This window comes from Sinohyriopsis cumingii, chromosome 7, assembly GCF_028554795.1.
Source record: "Sinohyriopsis cumingii isolate HCF-2022 chromosome 7, ASM2855479v2, whole genome shotgun sequence".
Taxonomy (NCBI): domain Eukaryota; kingdom Metazoa; phylum Mollusca; class Bivalvia; order Unionida; family Unionidae; genus Sinohyriopsis; species Sinohyriopsis cumingii.
Window position 1 is genome coordinate 114,736,392 of NC_142967.1, and position 22,900 is coordinate 114,759,291.

Below are 22,900 nucleotides of genomic sequence, written 5' to 3' on the forward strand. Positions count from 1 at the left end.
TGCTGGCAACATTCTTGTATCTAAAAATATTTTAACTTAGAACATTTATTATTTCATTAGAATAGTTGTCTTTGTTATTATTGGCTTACGTTTCGTGTGTGTTTCGCATGTAATTTGAAATGTACTTTATACAAGATTATTATACTATTTTAGTTAGTACATGATCATTATAGAGATGTGGTTAATACATGATCATTATGGAGTTTAATTAATACATGATCATTATAGAGATGTGGTTAATACATTATCTGTATGATATGTGGTTAATGCATGATCATTATAGAGATGCGGTTAATAAATGATCAGCATAGAGATGTAGTTAATACATGCTCACTATAGAGATTAATTAATACATGATCATTATAGAGATGTGGTTAATAAATGATCAGCATAGAGATGTAGTTAATGCATGCTCATTATAGAAATTAATTATTACATGATCATTATAGAGATGTGGTCAATACATGATCACTATAGAGATGTGGTTAATACATGATCATTATAGAGATGTAGTTAATACATGCTCATTATAGAGATTAATTATTACATGATCATTATAGAGATGTAGTTAATGCATGCTCATTATAGAAATTAATTAATACATGATCATTATAGACATGTAGTTAATACATATGATCATTATAGAGATGTGGTTAATACATGATCATTATAGAGATGTAGTTAATACATGATCATTATAAAGATGTAGTTAATACATGATCATTATAGAGATGTAGTTAATACATGATCATTATAGAGATTAATTAATACATGATCTTTATAAAGATGTAGTTAAAATACATCATCATTATGATATGTACAACTTAACATATTGTAATCACACTACACAGCTAGATTGAATCATGTTGTAATCACACCGTACATCTAGACTGAAACTGTACTGACACTGTACATCTACATTAAAACATGCTGTACTCACACCGTACATCTACATTAAAACATGCTGTACTCACACTGTACATCTAGACTGAAACATGCTGTACTCACACTGTACATTTAGACTGAAACATGCTGTACTCACACTGTACATTTAGATTAAAAAACGCTGGACTCACACCGTACATCTAGATAAGAAACATGTTGTACTCACACTCTACATCTAGATAAGAAACATGCTGTACTCACACTCTACATCTAGACTGAAACATGCTGTACTCACACTCTACATCTAGATAAGAAACATGCTGTACTCACACTCTACATCTAGACTGAAACATGCTGTACTCACACTCTACATCTAGATAAGAAACATGCTGTACTCACACTCTACATCTAGATTGAAACATACTGTACTCACACTCTACATCTAGATTGAAACATGCTGTACTCACACCGTACATCTAGATCTGAAACTTGCTGTACTCGCACTCTACATCTAAATTGAACATGCTTTACTCACACTCTACATCTAGATTAAAACATGATTTACTCACACTCTACATCTAGATTGAAACAGGCTGTACTCACACTCTACATCTAGATTAAAACATGATGTACTCACACTCTACATCTAAACTGAAACATGCTGTACTCATACTGTACATCTAGATTGAAACATGCTGTACTCACACTCTACATCTAAATTGAAACATGCTGTATTCACACTCTACATCTAGATTGAAACATGCTGTACTCACACTCTACATCTAGATTAAAACATGATGTACTCACACTCTACATCTAAACTGAAACATGATGTACTCACACTCTACATTTAGATTAAAACATGTTGTACTCACACTGTACATCTAGATTCAATTTCTTTGAGGTACCATTACCATAAGGATTAGTCGCAATACACTGGTAACTTCCGTCGTTAGACCGCTGTACTAATGGAATTGTGTAAGTTGACCATTTTTGTCCTTGTATGACAGACCCCTGGTACAACCAGCTAAAGCCGTTTGATGCTGGCAATGGGACAGCTTGGGTCACATCACACGTAAAAGTAAAATTCCTTGTCCACTCTGTCACATTACATTCAGACGGGGAAAGTTGTACAAATGGAGGACCTGAAAAGTATTACATTGATGTGTATGCATATGTGTCAGGGTTTGACCAAGATAAATGCAATAAACTGACAACGAACAGTGCTAAACGAGTATCTAATTAGCTAGAGTTCTTTCGACTCTTAGTGAGTCTTTTCAAAGGCAAATACAAAATATGGACAGGACAAACAAATAAAACAGAAAATCCGTTGTGTCTGCAAAACTTTACGAGCTAGTTTCTACAGGAATGAAACCTTTAAATTTTAACTTAATACATGTTAACATAATACATTTAAATATTTTCCTGTAGAAACAGTCATGTAATTCATATAAGAACGTCTTTATTCAGTCAGTCAGTATCGATAAGTAATCTCGGCGAAACAGTTTGCATTTTGTTCGCCTTCCCTATCCCTGAATTGTCGCCCCTTCTCCAACTGAACTGAACATTTTTTTTAGAATTCAGTGAGGAATTTATGTTTAAAGACCTGTGGTTTACGGAACATGTATTATAATGGTCTGTTACGAAGCTCTTCTATAAATGACCAAGTATTTTGCAATTGTTGTGTCCGTCCGTCTTTCCACCAGGCACGCGTTACGACAAGTGTTCTGGCATCTTTTGATGGATTCCTTTGGACTCTATTAAATATTACGGTGATCATCTAACAATATGCGTATCTATTAAATCAACATTTGCTTTCACAAGTTTTGTTAGAGTTATTGCCCATTGTTTTGCAACATACTCCAGTGTATGACCATTTTATTAGCTCAACTAGTCCCGTGTTTTGTCTTGCAGTTTCCTGTGACGTATTACTGCGAAACGTAATACAAATAATGGTCAGCAGCAAAAAATGAATATATTGATAATCATATTTGGATAAACATGTTGACGAAAATGGTTCTGCTGCCATACTTTTCTAAGTAATGATAATATGAATGATGACATCTTGTTTCCACACTATATTCAGACAAGCTATGATAATATAAATGATGACATCTAGTTCCAATACTATATTCAGACAAGTTATGATAATATAAATGATGACATCGTGTTCCCACATTATCTTCAGACATGTAATGATAATATAAATAATGACAACTTGTTCCCACATTATATTCAGACAAGTTATGATAATATAAATGATGACATCGTGTTTCCACATTATATTCAGACAAGTTATGATAATATAAATGATGACATCGTGTTCCCACATTATCTTCAGACAAGTAATGATAATATAAATAATGACAACTTGTTCCCACATTATATTCGGACAAGTTATGATAATATAAATGATGGCATCGTGTTCCCACACTATCTTCAGACAAGTAATGATAGTATAAATAATGAGATCTTGTTCCCACATTATATTCAGACAAGTAATGATAATATAAATGATGACATCGTGTTCCTACACTATCTTCAGACGAGTAATGATAATATAGATAATGACATCTTGTGCCCACATTATATTCAGACAAGTCATGATAATATAAAATATGACATCTAGTTCCAATACTATATTCAAACAAGTTATGAGGACAGACATTTTCACATATCATTGTTCTTGCACTTTTTCAGGCAAATTATGAAGATATGCATGTTGAGATACCATTGTTCCACTCTATTTCAGACAATATATTCAGACAAGTGATGATAATAGAAATGATGACATCTAGTTCCCACACTATATTCAGACAAGTTATGATAATATAAATTATGAAATCTTGTTCCAATACTATATTCAAACAAGTTATGAAGACAAACATTTTCACATATCATTGTTCTTGCACTTGTTCAGACAAATTATGAAGATATGCATGTTGAGATATCATTATTCCACTCTATTTTCAGACACGTTATGCATTTGTTTTACTACAGATTTGTCAACTTCGTTCGGCTGGGGTGTTTTATATTTACTTGGCCAAATTGTAACCTATTTCCTTTCTTTAAGGTGAGAAGTAATGCACCAGTTTTATTAAATGATAGATAGATAGATAGATAGATAGATAGATAGATAGATAGATAGATAGATAGATAGATAGATGGACAGACAGATAGATAGATAAATAGATAGATATCTATAGATATGTGATAGATAGATAGATAGATAGATAGATAGATAGATAGATAGATAGATAGATGGATAGATAGATGGACAGACAGATAGATAGATAAATAGATAGATATCTATAGATATATGATAAATAGATAGATAGATAGATAGATAGATAGATAGATAGATAGATAGATGGATAGATAGATAGATAGATAGATTAGGATGGAATAAGCTGTTATTTGATGTATATTGATTGGTACATTGGTAGTGTGATATTGAACAAATGAGAATGAAATTGAAGTATTTTAGAGTTCACTTTAACTATTATAGTGTAACATAGTCTTTTTATTATAGTGTAACATAGTCTTTTAATTTTAGTGTAACAGTCTTTCTATTATAATGTAACATAGTCTTTCTGTTATAGCGTAACATAGTCTTTCTATTATAGTGTAACAGTCTGTATATTATAGTGTAACATAGCCTTTCTATTATAGTGTAACATAGTCTTCCTATTATAGTGTAACAGTCTTTCCATTATAGTGTAACATAGCCTTTCTATTATAGTGTAACATAATCTTTCTATTATAGTGTAACATATTCTTCCTATTATAGTGTAACATAGTCTTTCTATTATAGTGTAACATAGTTTTATATAATAGTGTAACATAGTCTTTAGTCAAATAGGAAATGAAGTGAACGGGAATCGTTAAAGATCGTCCAAGCATTTGACTGATCTTGATTCTTGAAAGGGCAATATGAGTATTCTCTCCATTACTTAATTTTTAACATATGAGTATCCTCTCCATTACTTAATTTTTAACATATGGGTATTAAGGTATCAAAACAAATCTGTGTCAACTGTCTTTATTGACGTTGGCAGCTTATAATTTGGCGACACTTCATGAAAGACTGCTCTAGAATTATTAGTATAAATTTTACCTTATGTTTTCTCTGTTTGATTTAGAATGTCACAAGAAGGTGAAATTAAGACATTTTAAATAAAGAAAAGCAGAAAATCGCTTTTAAAGAAGATCAGCCTTAGACACATAAGAATGTGTCAGTCTAAAATAGAGCTGGACTACGATTAATATATAGCCACGTGACCTCTCAAAATGTAGTCTCATGCGCACAAGCAGGTACAAGTTGACAGATTAAATTGCGATACCTTCACTTTTATACCTAAGGTAATAACAAACTATTTACAACGTTTGACAGCGGAATGAGAGAGTTTTAATGCACAGTAACGTATTGTCCTAGGAACAAAACAGTTTTGATCCGCTATGTTAGATCAACAGATAAAGCAAGATATTTTTGCATAATGGGATCTTTGGTGTCATCTTTGTGCTTACTGAGTGCAAGTTTACCGCATAAAGTTCTCTCTGTCTGTCTCTCTCTCTCTCTCTCTCTCTCTCTCTGATCTATAATTGATCGTTGTATATGATCCAATGCATACGTACCCTCTATGATCACTTTAACTGAAGCTGAAATGCATGATTCAGTTGTCCCAACGCAAGTTCCATTTGATCCGTTGGCCGAGTACATCTGACAGTTCCAGGACGTGTTATGATCAGTATAGTTAACGCCGCGTTTCACCATCGTGAATATCCTTTGGGTCAGGTTACAAATCACGCTGTACGTGTTTTTGTCCACTGGGCTCTCGTTCGAAATGGCGCATGTATCTGTAATCCGGATGATATTAGATCCATCTCTTCTAAACTCAACATATCCCAGTCCTACGTCCTGGTCAACCTGACACGTCAGTGTGAGGTTGTTTCCGTAAATAGCCAGTGATTGGTTATATAATGAAACGGTAGGAGTGGAACCTAAACCAAAATAAAACATGAAACATGAAACTCAAAGATTCATTTGTTCATTATCATTATTACATATGTGGCACTATTTCATGCAGCATAAGCTAATAATAGTAATAATAATAATAATAATAATAATAATAATAACAATAATAATGAGGATAACACACGTGATCACGAAAGACCAATATTTCGTTCGGTCCTAAATTTAAAAGAATCAAACCCTAAGGTATGCTTCCACAGGCACTGGAACATATTTAAAATAGGTTAATATATGCAAATATAGTGGTCAACAGATATATGTCTGAGCAATGTACTAATCAAAGGTATTCACATTTCAGCATGTATTGTTTCATATTGCAGCATGTTCTATACACATGTATACACATTTCAGCATGTTCTATACACATGTATACACATTTCAACATGTTCTATACGCAGTTATACATATTTCAGGACGTTCTATACACAGGTATACACATTTCAGCATGTTCTTTATACAAGTATACAAATTGCAACAAGTTTTATATACAGGTATACACATTTCAACATGTAATATTTCATATTGCAACATGTTCTATATACTGTATACACATTTCAGCATGTTCTTTACACAAATGTACTCATTTCAACAAGTTATGTACACAGGTATACACATTTCAGTATTTAATGTACACAGGAATACACATTTCAGCATGTTCTATGCAAGGTATGCACATTTCAGCATATTCTATACACAGGTATACACATTTCAGAATGTTCTATATACAGGTATACACACTTAGCATGTTACATAATGCTATATACACAGGAATACACATTTCAGCATGTTCGGTACACAGGTTTACGCATTTCAGCATGTTCTGTACAAAAGTATACACCTTTCAGCATTTTCTATACACATGTATACACATTGCAGCATGCTCTATACACAGGCATACACATTGCAGCATGTTCTATATACAGGTATACACATTTCAGCATGTTATATACACAGGTATACACATTTCAGAATGTTCTAATACACATGTATACGCATTGTAGCATGTTCTGTAAACAGGTATACACATGTCAGCATGTTCTATACACAGGAGCAGAGGGGGCGAACAGACCACTTGTCTGAAACCTAATTTGTTTAAAGTATAAGCTTCTTCCGAAATAATAAAAAAATATAAGGTCACTACTAACCTGACCGAGAGTTATGTTTACATACCAGAGGTCCCGCCCCCTCTGCTGCTATCAATTAAAAATTAACGTATTAATAACGCCACCAGCTAAGGAATCTCACACTGCTAGATTACCTCGAGAGAGACTAAAAGCAATCAAAACATTTCTTCCTGTTCGGGATTCTGTTAGACAAAAATTGCATAAACGTCAAGAAGCCCATGTTGAATTTACAGAAGGCACAGAACAGTTTTTTAAACCCATTACAACAATGACTAAAAAAGCTGTATGGTAAGATTTTAAGGATGATGAGGATGACGAGGACGAGGAGAAGAAAAAGAAGAAGAAGGGTATTCTTCAAGTATTAAAACAAATTGTTGCGCAGACTAAACAAATAGCAGAAAGAACCAAGAAAACAAAAAAGATTTTACGAGATCTTCCAACTGAAATAGCTGCAGCTCAACCTCTACCTGATGAAGAAATACTTGAAGGTATTGGTAAAGTTCGTACTGAAAAAAATCTTGCGTCTAAACCAATAACAGAAAACATTAAAATAATCAAAAAATTTAATGAAAAATTTATCAGAAAAATTAGAAATACTGAAGAAGATGATTTACCTGAAAAGATAGTAATTGGTATGTTTGATAAATCCAGTATTTTAAAACCCGGTCATGAAAAAGTAAACGATTATAATCTTATTAAGTTGATATATCGCATATATAAAAACAAAAACAAGTCAGAAATGATGATTTGGAATATATGGATCTTTTTGACAAAGTACAAAGACTTTATAGAGAGAGAGTGAAACAAACAGAACAACAACAATCTTCTCCACCGCAATCCCCCCAGCAAGAGCCTCCTATCAGTTTCCTCCACCTCTACAACAAATAGAACAACAGCAATCTTTTTCACCGCAGCAAAAACCTTCACCCCTGCAGCGATTATATACCCGACAACGTACTACATTAAGGGATCCAATTGAGAAGTTTAAAAGAGAAAGGGAACAGATGTTGGCAGGAGAGGATGATGATGATCCTCCGAGTGCTGTAGGAAGTGGTTTCCTTTGGTTACTCAGGGAAATGGTCTCATTGCCTGTCCTAACATTGTTCTTTCTGACGTAGAACGACTAGAAATACTGATTGGAGGAAACAAGCTGGAAACAGTTCTTCAGAAATTGTTAATGAAATATCTGATATGTGTCGCAGATTATTTCAAGGCGGTATTATGGATCGCAGCATTTATCGTTCTTTAATTGATGAAATTGCTGATGATTATCACAGCGACTAAACAATTAATTAATCAGTATATAAAAATGGTTATTACACACTGCTCAACGTGGACCAATCATGGTCAGGGTAGTAAACTCACGACTGCCAAATTACAAAACAATTTACGGAGATGGACTTGGTGATGTTGTTCAGGATCTATTTAGAAGGATGGTTCCAAAAGCAATACCAATTGCAAAACAATTAGGGATGAAGGCTATTGAGGCTGTTCGTGATAAAATTTCTGGCGCTATTGGTAATCTTGCCAGTAAAACGTTCTCGACAGTCAAGAACAGACTAGCTCGATTAGTACGAAAAAAACAGCAGCAACCAATGAAACTGGCCAGCACTGAAGTTATGCCCGCAAATGTCAGTAAAATAATAAATCAAGCGGCAAATCAAAAACTAGCGGAATTATCTGAAGAAGCACAATGAAATATAACTGCAAATTTAATGGCGGGAAGTGGTATTCATGTCACACAACGATAATTTAGACCACCATTTGGAAAAATGGTAATTATAATAAAATGTTCAAGCGGATATCCGACCCAGCATTTGACATGGATGCACCGGTCCTCAAAGATGAATCAGTACGTGATTATCAATTTGATTCCTATGACGCAAGACAACCAAATCAGCGGGGGAGAATCGAATTAGAGGTTCAGGATACAAGAAGATAGTTCTTGCCCGCTGAGGCGTTTATTGGAGTAGAAGGTGAACCTGTAAAGGCGGATGATACTAACTACGGCGTCAATGAGCGAGTTGGTTTTGTCAACAACGGGATTATGGCATTGTTTAATAGCGCCACATACATGATTGATGGAAGAAATATCGAATCGATTCAGAATGATGTCGATGTTGCTACAACAATAATTGGTCTAGCGAGATATTCTGATGATTACAAAAGATCAGCTGGTCCAACAATGGTGTTTGCTAAGGATATTACCAAGAACGCCGATAATATTCAGTATGTTAAGTCACAAACACCACGAGATACTGCAGTATATCCACAACCAGGTGACCTTGAACATGTAGATAGATCACGTGCTGCTTTTGATATTATAAAAAGTGTTAATGCAACTTACAACTTAGGATTTGCAACATTCCGAGCAGTGTTGTCAGGAGATAATATAAATTTTTCATGTGCAATTCCACTGTCTCACATCTTTGGATTTTGCAGAAATGTTAGAAAGGTCATTTTTGGAGCTAAACACACAGAAAACGTGATGATAATGATGCAATCTGGCGAGGTGCTGGTGTTGCAGATGCTGATAAAGTAAATATAACGAAGCTTTCATTGTGGATGCCAGTAATGATTCCATCTATTGCTGAAGAACAAAAATTACTCTCTTTTACGGATCAAGGTGGTAAATCATTGCTATCATGGTTAACAGTAACCACAGATGCTGCTCAAGGTAATGCTAATATTTTATTTACATGGAATATAGCATCACAGCAAGGTGTTTCTGCGCCACGACATATTTTTATTGCACTGCAAAATAATGATCGGATGAATAGTCAAGAACGTTCACGTATGATATTTGACAAACTTGGAGTTGATGAAGTTTCCTTGCGGATAAATGGACATCAAGAACCAGCTGAAGATATATTGTTAAATTTTGGTCAAAATCACGTAGCGCGTGCATATCATCGTTTGATGTCATTTATGGGACGTGATCAAAACGTGGATACTGGGCTGCAAATATCACAGTTAGATTTTATAAATCTGTATCCGATTTATTACTTTTCGCTGGAGCATCTTAATTTATCCTGGCAATCTGTCGTTGATATACACTTTCGAGCTCATGTTACTGACCTGCCAGGTGGTGCCGCCTACAGAGCAATCGCGGTCATACTTAGTGATAAGGCAATGTTATTTGAAGGTGGTAGTGGTCGAATGACGGTTATTGATGCACCAGTGGAAAATCTTTAATCATGTTATTTAAAAACACGAGTATTATCATAAAATGCCATATCATCACGTTAGTGTCAGTCTGACTCCTGGTCAGATTAAAAACCTTCAATCAAATTCAGCAAAAAACTGCGGAATGAAATTATCACTAAAGCGAGATCAGATCACGGGCGGTCACAATAAATTATCATTATCAGAACGTGAACTTAAGCATTTCAACAGCGCTAAACAATCAAAAACAGGCGTCAAACTTAATCCCTCTGCGGGTGCGGTTAAAGACTCAATTAAAACAGGCGGTATTTTTCCACTTCTCGCGGCTATTCCAGCATTAATTTCCAGAGCGGCACCTGCCGTAGCAAAAGCAGCCGCATTAGATGATGTTGGAACCGCTGCTGGAATGGCTCTAAAAAAAAGCAACAGGGCGAGTATTAAAAAAAAGAGGAACCGGATTAAGATTGCCGAGAGCTCGTTGGGGAAGAGGTCTGAGGCTTCCAGGATCACTTTGTTAATTATTTCAGCATCAAATTTTTTGATTTACTTGATGCTGCTAAACAACTAAAAATAAAAAAAACTTCAGAGGTGTTTTTATGCGAGATCAATTGCAGGACCGACCAAACAGCGCTGAAACAGGTATTATTAATCTCGATGATAATTCAGGACCTTGTACTCGTTGGACCTCATACGCAATTGATCCACGTGGAATCGTTTATTTCGAATCGTACGAGTTAGCTCCACCTCGTGCGTTTATCAAGTATGTCGCGCCACTTCACGCAGTGGTCTGGTATTCAACGCTACCAACACAAACAATGACGGATCCGCCAATATGCGGCAGTGAAGTAATTAATGTACTCGACGTTATATCAAAGTCCTCTGAGGCACCTCATAAAGTCGTGCATGATTATACAAGTAACCGCTTCGTTTTGAACAGATCTTAAATTATAATGATTGATATTTACGGAAGATCTTCTACCAGTAAGAAAAAAAAATCCGACATTAATTTGTCGAAGTGCGCGACTAAAGATGAACTTTCTGATATTATGAACCTGACTGGAGTTGACCCAGATGAGGTTGTTATTTTTCTGGACCGATACGGAAAACTAAAAACTAGCAATATCAAATGGAATGACATAGTTCGCCGAGTACCTAGTGCGGTCACGGATAACATTCCTGTGTTTACAGACGCCGGTAGAATCAGGGATTCAAGTATATCGTTTATAACCATCAGAGATGAAATTGCAAAAAGTGTTGCAAATCGTGTGAGAAACACCGGCTACATAATCACAGGTGAACTCAGCATGAACGGAAACAAGATAGTAGTTTTAAGAGATCCAACATCCAACGAAGATGCCGCGACGAAAAAATACGTCGACGTCAACTACAATACAGTTGACGGTAAAATATCCACGTTGCGGGCCGAGCATGACGTCGGCTACAGCACCGTAGATGGTAAATTACCTATGTTGCGGGCCGAGTATGATGTGCACGTAGGCGCTTTTGGAAGATTTCGAAGAAATGTTAAATAAAAACGATGAATCCATAAATAAATTCTTCGGCACTCCGCACGCAGTTGAAATAAAACTTTCTGATATCAAAACTAACCTAGACACAACTAAAAAAACATTGGAAGATGTCGTAAGTGGAATTCCTGATATCGTTAACAAAATTAGTCTGATTAAAATTCCAGCCGGAATAACTCCCGGGCATATTACCAGTGTGCACGGTATCATCTGGATTCGCAAGATAGTCACAGCAAAATAAACTATTAAATATACTGCAACAGTCACTGGCGTGTACAGGCTGTCTGTGTTTAGTGCTGCAAAATTCGAGATTTTTACAACGTACCCATGGCGTCATTCCACCGACAAGATTTCTGGAGTTGTGTCTATCAGATTAAATAGCGGAAACGAAGAAATATTTATTCTGGAAGCAGCTGATAAGAAATTAATCGCAGCATCTTTCTGGTGGTGTCTAGAATTTGTAACTGAAACACCTCAATTGGTTACTGTATAAAATATAATGAGTACCTCAGCATCGTACAGATACAATCAAGCATGTGAATGGCAAACGAACTTAAACAATTGAGTAGAACAATACACGGTAAAAATAAAGAAATATCGACGACGACTAGTTATCGTTGACTTAATCGTTTATTCAGTATCCGCTGTTGTTGTGTCCACCGGCGTATTATTATCAACGATAACAATGATGGAGCCAGTAGCCGTAACAATCTGTTATTTCAGCTGCAACATCAATTGCAGGTGTGCTCAATTTCATTGTAAAAAAGATAAGTACTTGCACGAACATAAAATTATCCGATTATATGATAAAGTTGCACACGGCGACGGTAGCATACTCAAATTTATCTTCGTTGTTATCAACAGGTCTTAATGATGTAATTATATCTGATTTTGAGTGCACAGAAATGATTAAGATATACAACTGTGCTGATATTAAAGGCACAAATATATTAAATAATGACATCACTAGAGCTACTCCAGTAGATCGTGACAAACACAACTCTGCTGGAAACAGCGATGATCTCAGTAAGTTCGATTAATCTTGAATTTAACGTCGATTCCAGTAAAGGAAATTGCCCTAGCACAATTACGAGTATATCACAGTTGGCCAAATATCAGATCGAAATTATTCAATGGTACACCAGCAACTAATTCGCTTGTATTTGCTAATAAAAATAAAGATGATGGAACACCTGACTGGGTTGTTGTTGAAATACCAACTGGCAGTTGTGAGATTGAAGAGATCAATGAAGAATTTGCGCGTAGAATAAAATCAATAACGGGAAAAGAAGCAAAAATATCAATTAACATTCATGAGCCAACTTTATCAGCAACGATTGAAATACATTCTCCTGATTATGCCGTTGATATTTATCAATCATCGATAAGATCAGTACTAGGTTGGCCTGATATTGCGCCAGAATATCATGGACCACCGGAACCACGTCGGGATGATTTTACAATAAAAGAAAACAAATTTATAACAATTCCAAAATATCGAGGCAAATACCCGTGTAGACCGACTGGAATTATCGCAATTACTGTTGCTCCTGATGGTGAACATCTTCCTGAAATAATAAGACATTTGCATACCCATGATGATAAAATGAATCCAATCATCAATGAAGAATGTATTCAGTCATATTTCGATCCCGTTAATTCTGAATTTAGACAATGAATCAACAAACTACAAAATTTATTTTCTGACATCACAAAATACTACATCGATGATGTGAGACAACAAATCGTTGAGACGATAAAACATCTAAATCAGGTTATATCAGACCTTAGATACGCCAATAAAACTGTCATTTGGAATATGATTTACTACGGTGATTATACAAAACTACGCACAACAATGACCCCTAAACAGTTGTTTCTCAATCATTACAAAATAAATGAACAACAATTACCAGCATTTGTAATACCAGGGATTAATGCCGACAAACTAGTAAAATCATTCAGCGATATTATCAACGAAAACTTTCCTAAAATCATCGAATCATGGAGAAAAATAGCCCCACCTCCGCTTGTTTTCAAACATGATAACGATCCATACGGCGGCGGCAGACATGTTTCACCAGGAATCGTTAATTTAAGATCGACAATCGCGGTTAATCTCGTTTGTGATGTGATTGATGGCAGCTATCAAATAGATCTTGGAAAATCAAATCAGGCTCAACAAGGACACATTTTATACACGTTCACACCACAAGTACCCCCTGGATATTTGATCGTGCAAGTACCAAGCAATCCTGTTTATCTGCGGTGTCATAATAATATGTTAACACGAATAAATTTTAAACTAGCTGACCACCTTGGACACTTAATTGACCTACGGGGAGAGGAATTGATTGTGAATCTGTATGTGAAATCTTATCGATTTTTCAGAAATATTTTATTTATTCTAAAATATTTTATTTATTCAGAAATATTTTATTTATTCAGAAATATTTTATTTATTCAGAAATTGATGGGGTGGTTTGGTACAAATCGATCGGTTTGTTCATTCTGATGGGGTGGTTTGGTACTCAAAATCATGTAAATCAATCAGTTTGTTGATCTTGATGGGGTAAATGATACTTAAAATTGTGCAAATCAATCAGTTTGCTGATTTTGATGGGGTGGTTGATACTTAAAATTGTGCAAAATCAATCAGTTTTGCAATAATTATTATAATCTGAAATATTTTATTCTGAAATAATTATTATAATCTGAAATAGTTTATTCAGAAACATTTTATTATTGACGGAGTAAACGGTACTTAAAATCGTGCAAATCAATCCGATTGTTAATTTTGACGGCTAAAATGATACTCAAAATCTTGTAAATCAATCAGATTGTTTTTTTTTGATGGGGTAAATGGTACTTAAAATTGTACAAATCAATCAGTTTTGCAATAATTATTATAATCTGAAATATTTTATTCTGAAATAATTATTATAATCTGAAATATTTTATTCTGAAATATTTTATTTATTCATTAATTGATGGGGTAAATAATACTCAAAATTGTGCAAATCAATCAGATTGTTAATTTTGACGGGTAAAATGGTACTCAAAAGCGTGCAAATCAATTAGATTGTTGATTTTGATGGGGTGGTTGGTACTTAAAATTGTGCAAATTGGAATAATTATTATAATCTGAAATATTTTATTCTGAAATAATTATTATAATCTGAAATATTTTATTCAGAAATGTTTTATTGATTCAGAAATTGATTGGGTAAATGGTACTTAAATTAATGTAAATCAATCAGTTTGTTAGTTCTGATGGGGTGGTTGGTACTTAAAATCATGTAAATCAATCAATTTGTTAATTCTGATGGGGTCGTTGGTACTTAAAATCATGTAAATCAATCAGTTTGTTAATTCTGATGGGGTGTTGGTACTTAAAATCATGTAAATCAATCAGGTTGTTAATTCTTTTTGGGTGGTTGGTACTCAAAATCATGTAAATCAATCAGTTTGTTAATTCTAATCGGGTGGTTGGTACTTAAAATCATGTAAAGTTTTCAGTTTGTTAATTCTGATTGGGTGGTTGGTACTCAAAATCATGTAAATCAATCAGTTTGTTAATTCTGATGGGGTGGTTGGTACTCAAATCGATCAGATAAAAAAATATTTCAGAATTAAACAATATATATATTTCAGAATAAATAAACAGCAGCAAAGATGAGCGTTAATCAATTTCATGGGTTCTTGCACTGGCCTGTGTGTCTCCGTGGGATCCTTTATTTGAGACTTTTGTCCCGAGACTTTGTCTCGGTTGAGACCTTTCTTATGGTCTTTTCTCGGCATCCCATGATCGTTTCTTTTAGCCAAACATTTTTTCTAAATTTTTTTTGTGGGTACCCATGTGACTTAGAGCTTATACATCAACACTACTGTTTATTTTGAGGGCATCATAGACATATCTCCGGAGAATTTTTCTAACCGAAACGAAATGCTAGAATATTCAGAAGATTGTCTATGCGCCATGTACACCCCCAGGAGAAAACCTGGGGTTGCTAAATCGCATCTACCCTACGTGGTTTCGTAGTGTGAGATGTACATGGGCTGATGCCGCCCCCACTTTTATATAGGAGAAACCCTACCATAGGTATCGTCGACAGTATGTCCGTTACGAGATTCGAACCGCAGACCCCCATAATGAGAGTCAGCTGTGCTACCATTTGCGCCATGGTTCCTAATCTCATTATATACGCTTTAAAAGTTATTATATAGTTAACCATCACTGAAGAAATCAGTACTGGGTATTTATCTCTACATTTCTTATTGCTACAAATTTAATATTAAATCATTCGATAAAACAAATGAACCCAGTATAACTAATTTTTCAGTTCTGAACACAGATAAAACGTACAAGTCAGATTTAAAAAGTTAGTTATTTTTCGGGATAATATATGTACCTGAAAAACGTTCTGGCTACTTGCTATCGCAGAAGACATATGCCACACTCTAGACATCGTAGCGAACCAGGAAAACCGAACGAATTTAATAAAATAAATATATTGTGTGTGCTATATACAGTCACTCTGATATAAAATAAGGAAGATAATTGATACTATTTCTGTAACTTTTCAGTTCTGAATACAGATAAAACGTACAAGTCAGATTTAAAAAGTTAGTTATTTTTCTGGATAATATATGTACCGGAAAAAACGTTCTGGCTCGCAGAAGACATACATCACTATAACAAGAGTATCGATAAATGGACCATTACTGGATTTTAACTGCCAGGCTGTAGACATCGTAGCGAACCAGGAAAACCGAACGAATTTAATAAAAAAAAATAGATTGTTTGTACAAAATTCAGTCAATGTTATAAGGGAGATAATTGATACTATTCCTGTAAGACAACAGAAAATAACTGATATTCTTCCCGTTAGCCAGCCCTATACAGATCAAAATTAAATACGGTTTTGTCGAACTCAACTGACTTTAGAAACACACAGAAAAAATATTATTTACAAATTTATATTTATGTGCAACAATTTTCCACTTACGATGGTAAACACGTCTGCGTTTTCAAAGGGAAGTAACTCAATTACATGAGTATGCTCAACGGAGTTATTCCCCTTCTTCAGGCAAGTAGTGTACTCGTATACTACAGACCCAAATATTAAATAAATAGTTAATAAATATATTTCTAGGTAATTTGACGATTTATCTCCATCATTGATATTGGGAGATGATTCTATGTTCATATTTGTTAGAGAAGGCGGATTTGGTTATATTTTCTGCAACGTATTTTACCATACGCGAGTTAATATCAAAATATATCACAGCTGAATATATTGATTTAAACGCTCTCTCTTCGTAAGTCTGTGTATTGAAGGATTTAAAAGCTCTATGGATTTTTGGGTGTTTACCCGTTCCCCCTCCCTCCCCGTGCAGAGTTCTCGCTTTGTGTAATAGCCTGAAGATTAGATAAATTATTATTAAGTTTATTTCCGTTAATATGATTAATCACAAGACCGTCTTTGATCAACCCCTTGTGACACTCGTATACGAATCGATGACAATAATAAGTTTTCTTCTCACCAGTAAACATTAAATAACCGGTATAACTAACAGTACCAACTGGTCTTTTCAACCGACAGTGTCTGATAAGACCATCACGATTGGATTCATAGTTTGTTATTATATGATGCTTCATAAATTCGTGGCTCATTTATATACTAATAATATTTGTTTAAATCATAATTTGCCTGAAAACCTAGTTAGATAGTCCTGTACGGATTTTATAGATCTGTCACTGTCATTATTTTTTTTATCATACTATCTTTTAAGTTCTGTATCGCTTACCACCACAGCGTGCACATACTTGTGTTTTTCCTCGTACTCCAACACCACATCGCAGGTACGGTATTGGTCCCAAGCTTCAACGGTGAACGCTCTGCAAGTGTTGTCCGCAGAATTCGTTTATACAGGATTTATTACGTGAGTTAATGAACCGATCATCAACCATTTGCATCGGGACATTATATATAATATTGTTCATTTAAATACTTGTTTGAAATATAATATGAGCGAGTTTGATAGATTGTCCCGAATCAAGCCCTGGAGCGCAGATATATTTAATCTCGACAGGACATCTCCTGACCCACCGATGAAAGATCTGGTTGATCCGAAAAATAAAAGTTTGAGTAATAAACTTCAGGGCGCCAAGAAAGAATTTCACCCAGGTGGTACATCTCATGTATGGTCAACGTTCAAGATTATACACAACGGTGTCATCGACGCTACGATGAATGACGAACGAGCAGGAACTATCATTAACTACATTGATAATCGCAAATATCTTTTCAGAATAAAATGTGTCGTCCTAACAGAAACAGGTAATTGGATAATCTGTGACAAATATGATCCTGTACACAAGGGTGAAAAAAACTGTCGTACTAAGTAAAGATTCCAAACCAGGTCTATTGACTGACTTTGGCAAACCGTATTATAAGCGAGAGTATCCTGTGACCGCGGTTATATATGGAATCTATGTGATAAATGAAAAACCCAATGTTGATAAACTGGCGCCGATGAATTTTTCAAAACTAAACTGTGTGGCTGAACGAGTAACAGAACATTTTACCGTTTCGACTGGTGGAAACGGCTTAACGGATAAAAGACGTAAAATAATAAAGGAGTGGGGAGAAATGGTTAAAGATACCGGGGCGTCAATCAAAGATGTGGCTGAACTAAGGAAAAAACTAAAGTTCCCAATAACCGTAGCGATGATAACAGGAGAAATATTGTTTGAATCAAAATATAAATCAAAAGGTGCTTCGATCGAAATTATTGATCATAACGCACACGCGTGTACCAGCGCAGTAACAGTGTTTCCACGAAATCGAACTGTTAAAATTTACCGCGGAGATATATTTGATTTAATTAACGAAATAAGTAAAGACGATCCTGTGTCAGTATGGTTATTTCAGAGTTCTAATGACGAATTATGCGTGGAAGAGAAAAATAAATTTGATCAGTTTGTGCGACCTAATGGCTTTATTTATCGAAAAGATCTTCTCCACGAGAAAATAAAAAATCTTCCGCTGCAATATACTGATGATACTGACGAACTATTGAGCAACTGTTTTACTGTTCCGTCAGTTGCGGCTCATTTTGCTAGAAAGAAAAATTCGTGGAAACCAACTAGATTTGATTTTTTCAATGACATAATATCCAGTTGTGTCGAATACGGACACGGTGGATTATGGAATATTAAATACGATCACAGAGATGTCATTTCGGTTGATAGGGACCCGTGTTATCCCGGAAGTTTTCTCGGGTACGGAGATTGTTCTGTGTACTTTGAGCGATTCGGTCATCCGACGCATGAAATGACACGAGTATCGATAAATGGACCATTTCCGGATTTTGACCTGACTGGATTCGCTCGTATCGAGTCATTCGAGTTTGCTATGGGGACTTCATCCAATTTGTTATATTTGGTTTGGAAAACATTTTTCAGAAAAAATGTGGGTACCAATAGTACTGTTACGATATATGCATGATTGTGCGATGCTAATGTCGTTGACGATTAGCGAAGCAATTATATCGTATCGGAAACAGACTGAAGTTTGGTTACCACAACAAAAATAGTATTCTGATGATGAAAACCCGGATGAAACAGATTACGATAATAAAATTACGAAAGATCTTGGCAGAAAAATAATTGGCAAGTTCACTCAAGGAGGATCATACGATCATAAACGACATTGTGCAAGATTGATCATGGACGATGCTGAGTTAGATTTTATAATCGCTGACACAACGAAGAAAAACACGTTTATAAGTCGAGAAATAGCTTTCTTGTCAAATGGAACTAAACTAGGTACAATTGTGAGCTACATGGAAGGTGAGTCACCTCAGTATACTCATTTAAGATCATCGATGCTCGCATATGTTTCGATAAATCTGTTATCGATGATAAATAAGGTTCCTAAGTTTGCTGTCAGAGTTGCCACGGACTCGTTTTATATCAATAAAGAATATTCAGGATTGCTAGAACAACTCCATATCGATACTTGTGCACAGTGGGGTTCGTGGAAAATAAAAAAAGAAAACATACTCGATTATTCCGAATTCGCTGGTGTTGCAATTAAAGATATTTATTGTAAAAAAAATATCAAACATTAAAGTTATCTTCTGCACCACCGGAGTACGATCTAATAGCCAGAAATAAAAACGTTTATCTGAACGGACCGGGAGGGTCTGGTAAGACGACTCGAGCAATCGAATTATTTCAGAATTCAGATATGATTGTTTTAACTCCTACACATAGACTCGCGCGAGAGATTAAACAACGAGGAGTACAATCGTGTACCTATCACAGCTTCTTCCGATGGAAGGGTGACGCATGGACTTCTTCAAGAATGGGTGAGAAATATATTCCGAGGATTATCGTTTGGGATGAAATATGTACAGTACCGTTAGAAACTTTAAAAACGTTTCTTGATTAGCTATTAACAAAAAATACTGCTGTGATAATGTGTGGAGATCACGGTCAACCACCACCTTTTGTTGGACCATCTCCACATGATTGACTAAAAGATTTTGTTGACCACTTCGGAGAAGTGACTTATGATCATAGAGCACTTGATAAAGAATTAAGGGAGTTTAACAAATTAATCAGACTGCGACCAAATAAAATACAATGTGAAGTAATGCGTGAAGTGATTTCAGAAACACCCATGAACGACTTTTTGAGCGCGTGGAGACCAAACGATTTGATAGTTGCAAGTAGAAAGATAGTCAGAGACACACTTCAGCAGCGGTTGTTTCAGTTACAACGAGAAAAGTTTCCAACGTTGCCAGTTCCGTTATGTTATCGACCAGCAGATACACGACGACAAAATATTGATGTTGATATACCAGGACAGATTTGAAATAGAATTTAGTGTTGAATGATATTGTCGCAGTTGATGTCAATGTTGTTGAAGATGCGTTAAAAACAAATAAACCCCCGTGGACGCTAGGATATGCGATGACGATTCATTCATCTCAAGAATTAACTATCTCTGATACAGTTGTTTGGATCGTCGATGATCGTATCGAGTTGTCAAATTTGGTTTATCTCGCAGTGTCTCGAGTCAGAAGAATATTTCAACTACGAAGGATTATCCTGGACGAGTCAATGATCAATGATGATGATGTTGACGGTGACATAATAAGAAAAAAATTAGCTGGTTATAAACAGTGTGATAAAAAATATAAACGCGACTTTGATCTTGACGTTGAATTTATTAATACGCTGAAACAGCAGCAGAATAATCACTGTGCGAGTTGCAATTGCATAATGTTATGGCGGTATCTGAAAAATGAACCAAGACAATTTACCGTAGATAGGAAAGATAACCATCTTGGCCATACACGAGAAAACACGATGTTGACCTGTCTTGAGTGTAATCGACGCAGGGGTGCTAGTTAAGTGATTGCGGTGGTAATTGAGTGTCCTCGGGAATTCTTTGTAGTTGTTCACGTACAAATCCACGTTGAGAAGCAGTTGAATCTAGTCTGTAGATTGCTGGTCTATCAGTGGATCTTGTTACGCTAGATATCTTGTGTTTCGTAATACTCCAAATAAGATCAGTCGCTCTTTTTTACCACCTTCAAGTTCACCTCGTTCATATAAATATCTTACAGTGGTATTACACAGTACTGGCTGTGTCGAAACATCACGTCGTTGTACAGGTATATTTTTTTGGTAATTGCGTTAATATGTTTCATGTTGGTCGTTCGAGTAATCTCATTATTTAGCGCGGCTATCACACTTGGTAATCTTGCAATCCATTCACGAGATCTCTTATCCTGAATAAATTCCTTCGCGTATTGATATCCAAATAACCGCTCAGCAAGTGTTCTATTAAATCGTTCAACAATTGCCTGATCACGATGAACTGAATTGCAGTGTGTCCTCGTCGTATTTTGACATTATGTTGCTTCATCAACGATGATACTGGACTAAGAAATTCTTTGCCAGGATCAACCTGTAATAGTTGTGGCCATCGTAATGGTCCTTGTTGATAAATTCGTTCAAACGCATCGGCTACTTCAGATGATGTTTTCGTTGATAATGGTTCCGCTTCTTTATATCTACTCGCAACGTCAATGGCAGTTAACGCGTATTTGTATGTTATTTGACATCTACGTACTTTAATCGTATCATAAGGTAAAAACAGAATATCTGCTTGATGAACTTCATTAGGAACACTAATATCGAAATACGCGAACTGAATTCGTTTCGGTGATGGTAGGTAAATTTGCCATATTGCTTGTTTGGATAACCACGCTTTAGCAGTAGACTGTTTAATAGCTGCCGCATCAGCGAGTTTACTAATTGCTGCTTTACCCCTCCAGTATCCCCTTGGACTATAATACGAGTTTACCTTTCATTGCAGACTTTACTAACCAATTAGCTAATGATTCTCTGATATTATTATTTTTATGCAATCTAGCGAATTAATCAACTTCACATCTGCAATATGTTTATGTTGTAGATCTTTATTTTTATAAGCCACATCATGAACGTGACATGCTTTATCAATATCATTTATGGGATACTCATCTGGTTTTGGTTGATCCTGATTGTCAAGCCTGATATCAAGTCGAGTACCAGGACCACAATAATTATATCATGGTAGATGTTTTTCTCCAGGGTATTTAACCCATGTGCTTCCTGGGAAATTTGACATTAATTTAGCAATATCACCACCATCTTTTCTGGGTAAAAAAGAAAACTTTTTTCTGTTACATACTGCACGTCTTGCACCATATGCTATTCTCGCATTTTTTGTTGTAACCGTAGATCGATCATTAGTTGGAGTTTTAACTCTACAACGTAAACAATATAGATTCATATTATTTATATATGGATATAACTGATTTCTCAGCGACACGAAAACAAGAGCCAGTTAAACACGATCCTGCGTTGCCCAGTTCGATCAGAATGATAATAACAGATCCATCTGGATCGGGTAAGACGCAGTTATTACTTAATCTGATAATGAGATGGCTAAAATGGGATAAGTTGTATTTAGTAGCACCATCAGTTGATGATCAACGATGTTATGATGTACTGAAACATTTCAATGAAAACGCAAGATTACTGGACGAAGATAAGGATGTTATATAATTTATAACCGATATTGATGAAGCGCCGAGCGTTG

The 22,900-nt window shown here is 35.3% G+C and overlaps 1 protein-coding gene across 1 annotated transcript in view; it reads right to left on the reverse strand.

Moving 5' to 3' along the window:
* Positions 1-22,900, reverse strand: part of LOC149795965 (kin of IRRE-like protein 3) — an 87,128-nt gene that overhangs the window by 59,782 nt on the left and 4,446 nt on the right. Inside the window, exons 2-3 of the mRNA XM_089965884.1 lie at positions 5,521-5,886; positions 1,761-2,030 (exon numbers count right to left, since the gene is read on the reverse strand). Of these exons, the coding sequence (XP_089822010.1) occupies positions 1,761-2,030; positions 5,521-5,886 (636 nt within the window). The remainder of the gene's footprint in view (positions 1-1,760; positions 2,031-5,520; positions 5,887-22,900) is intronic.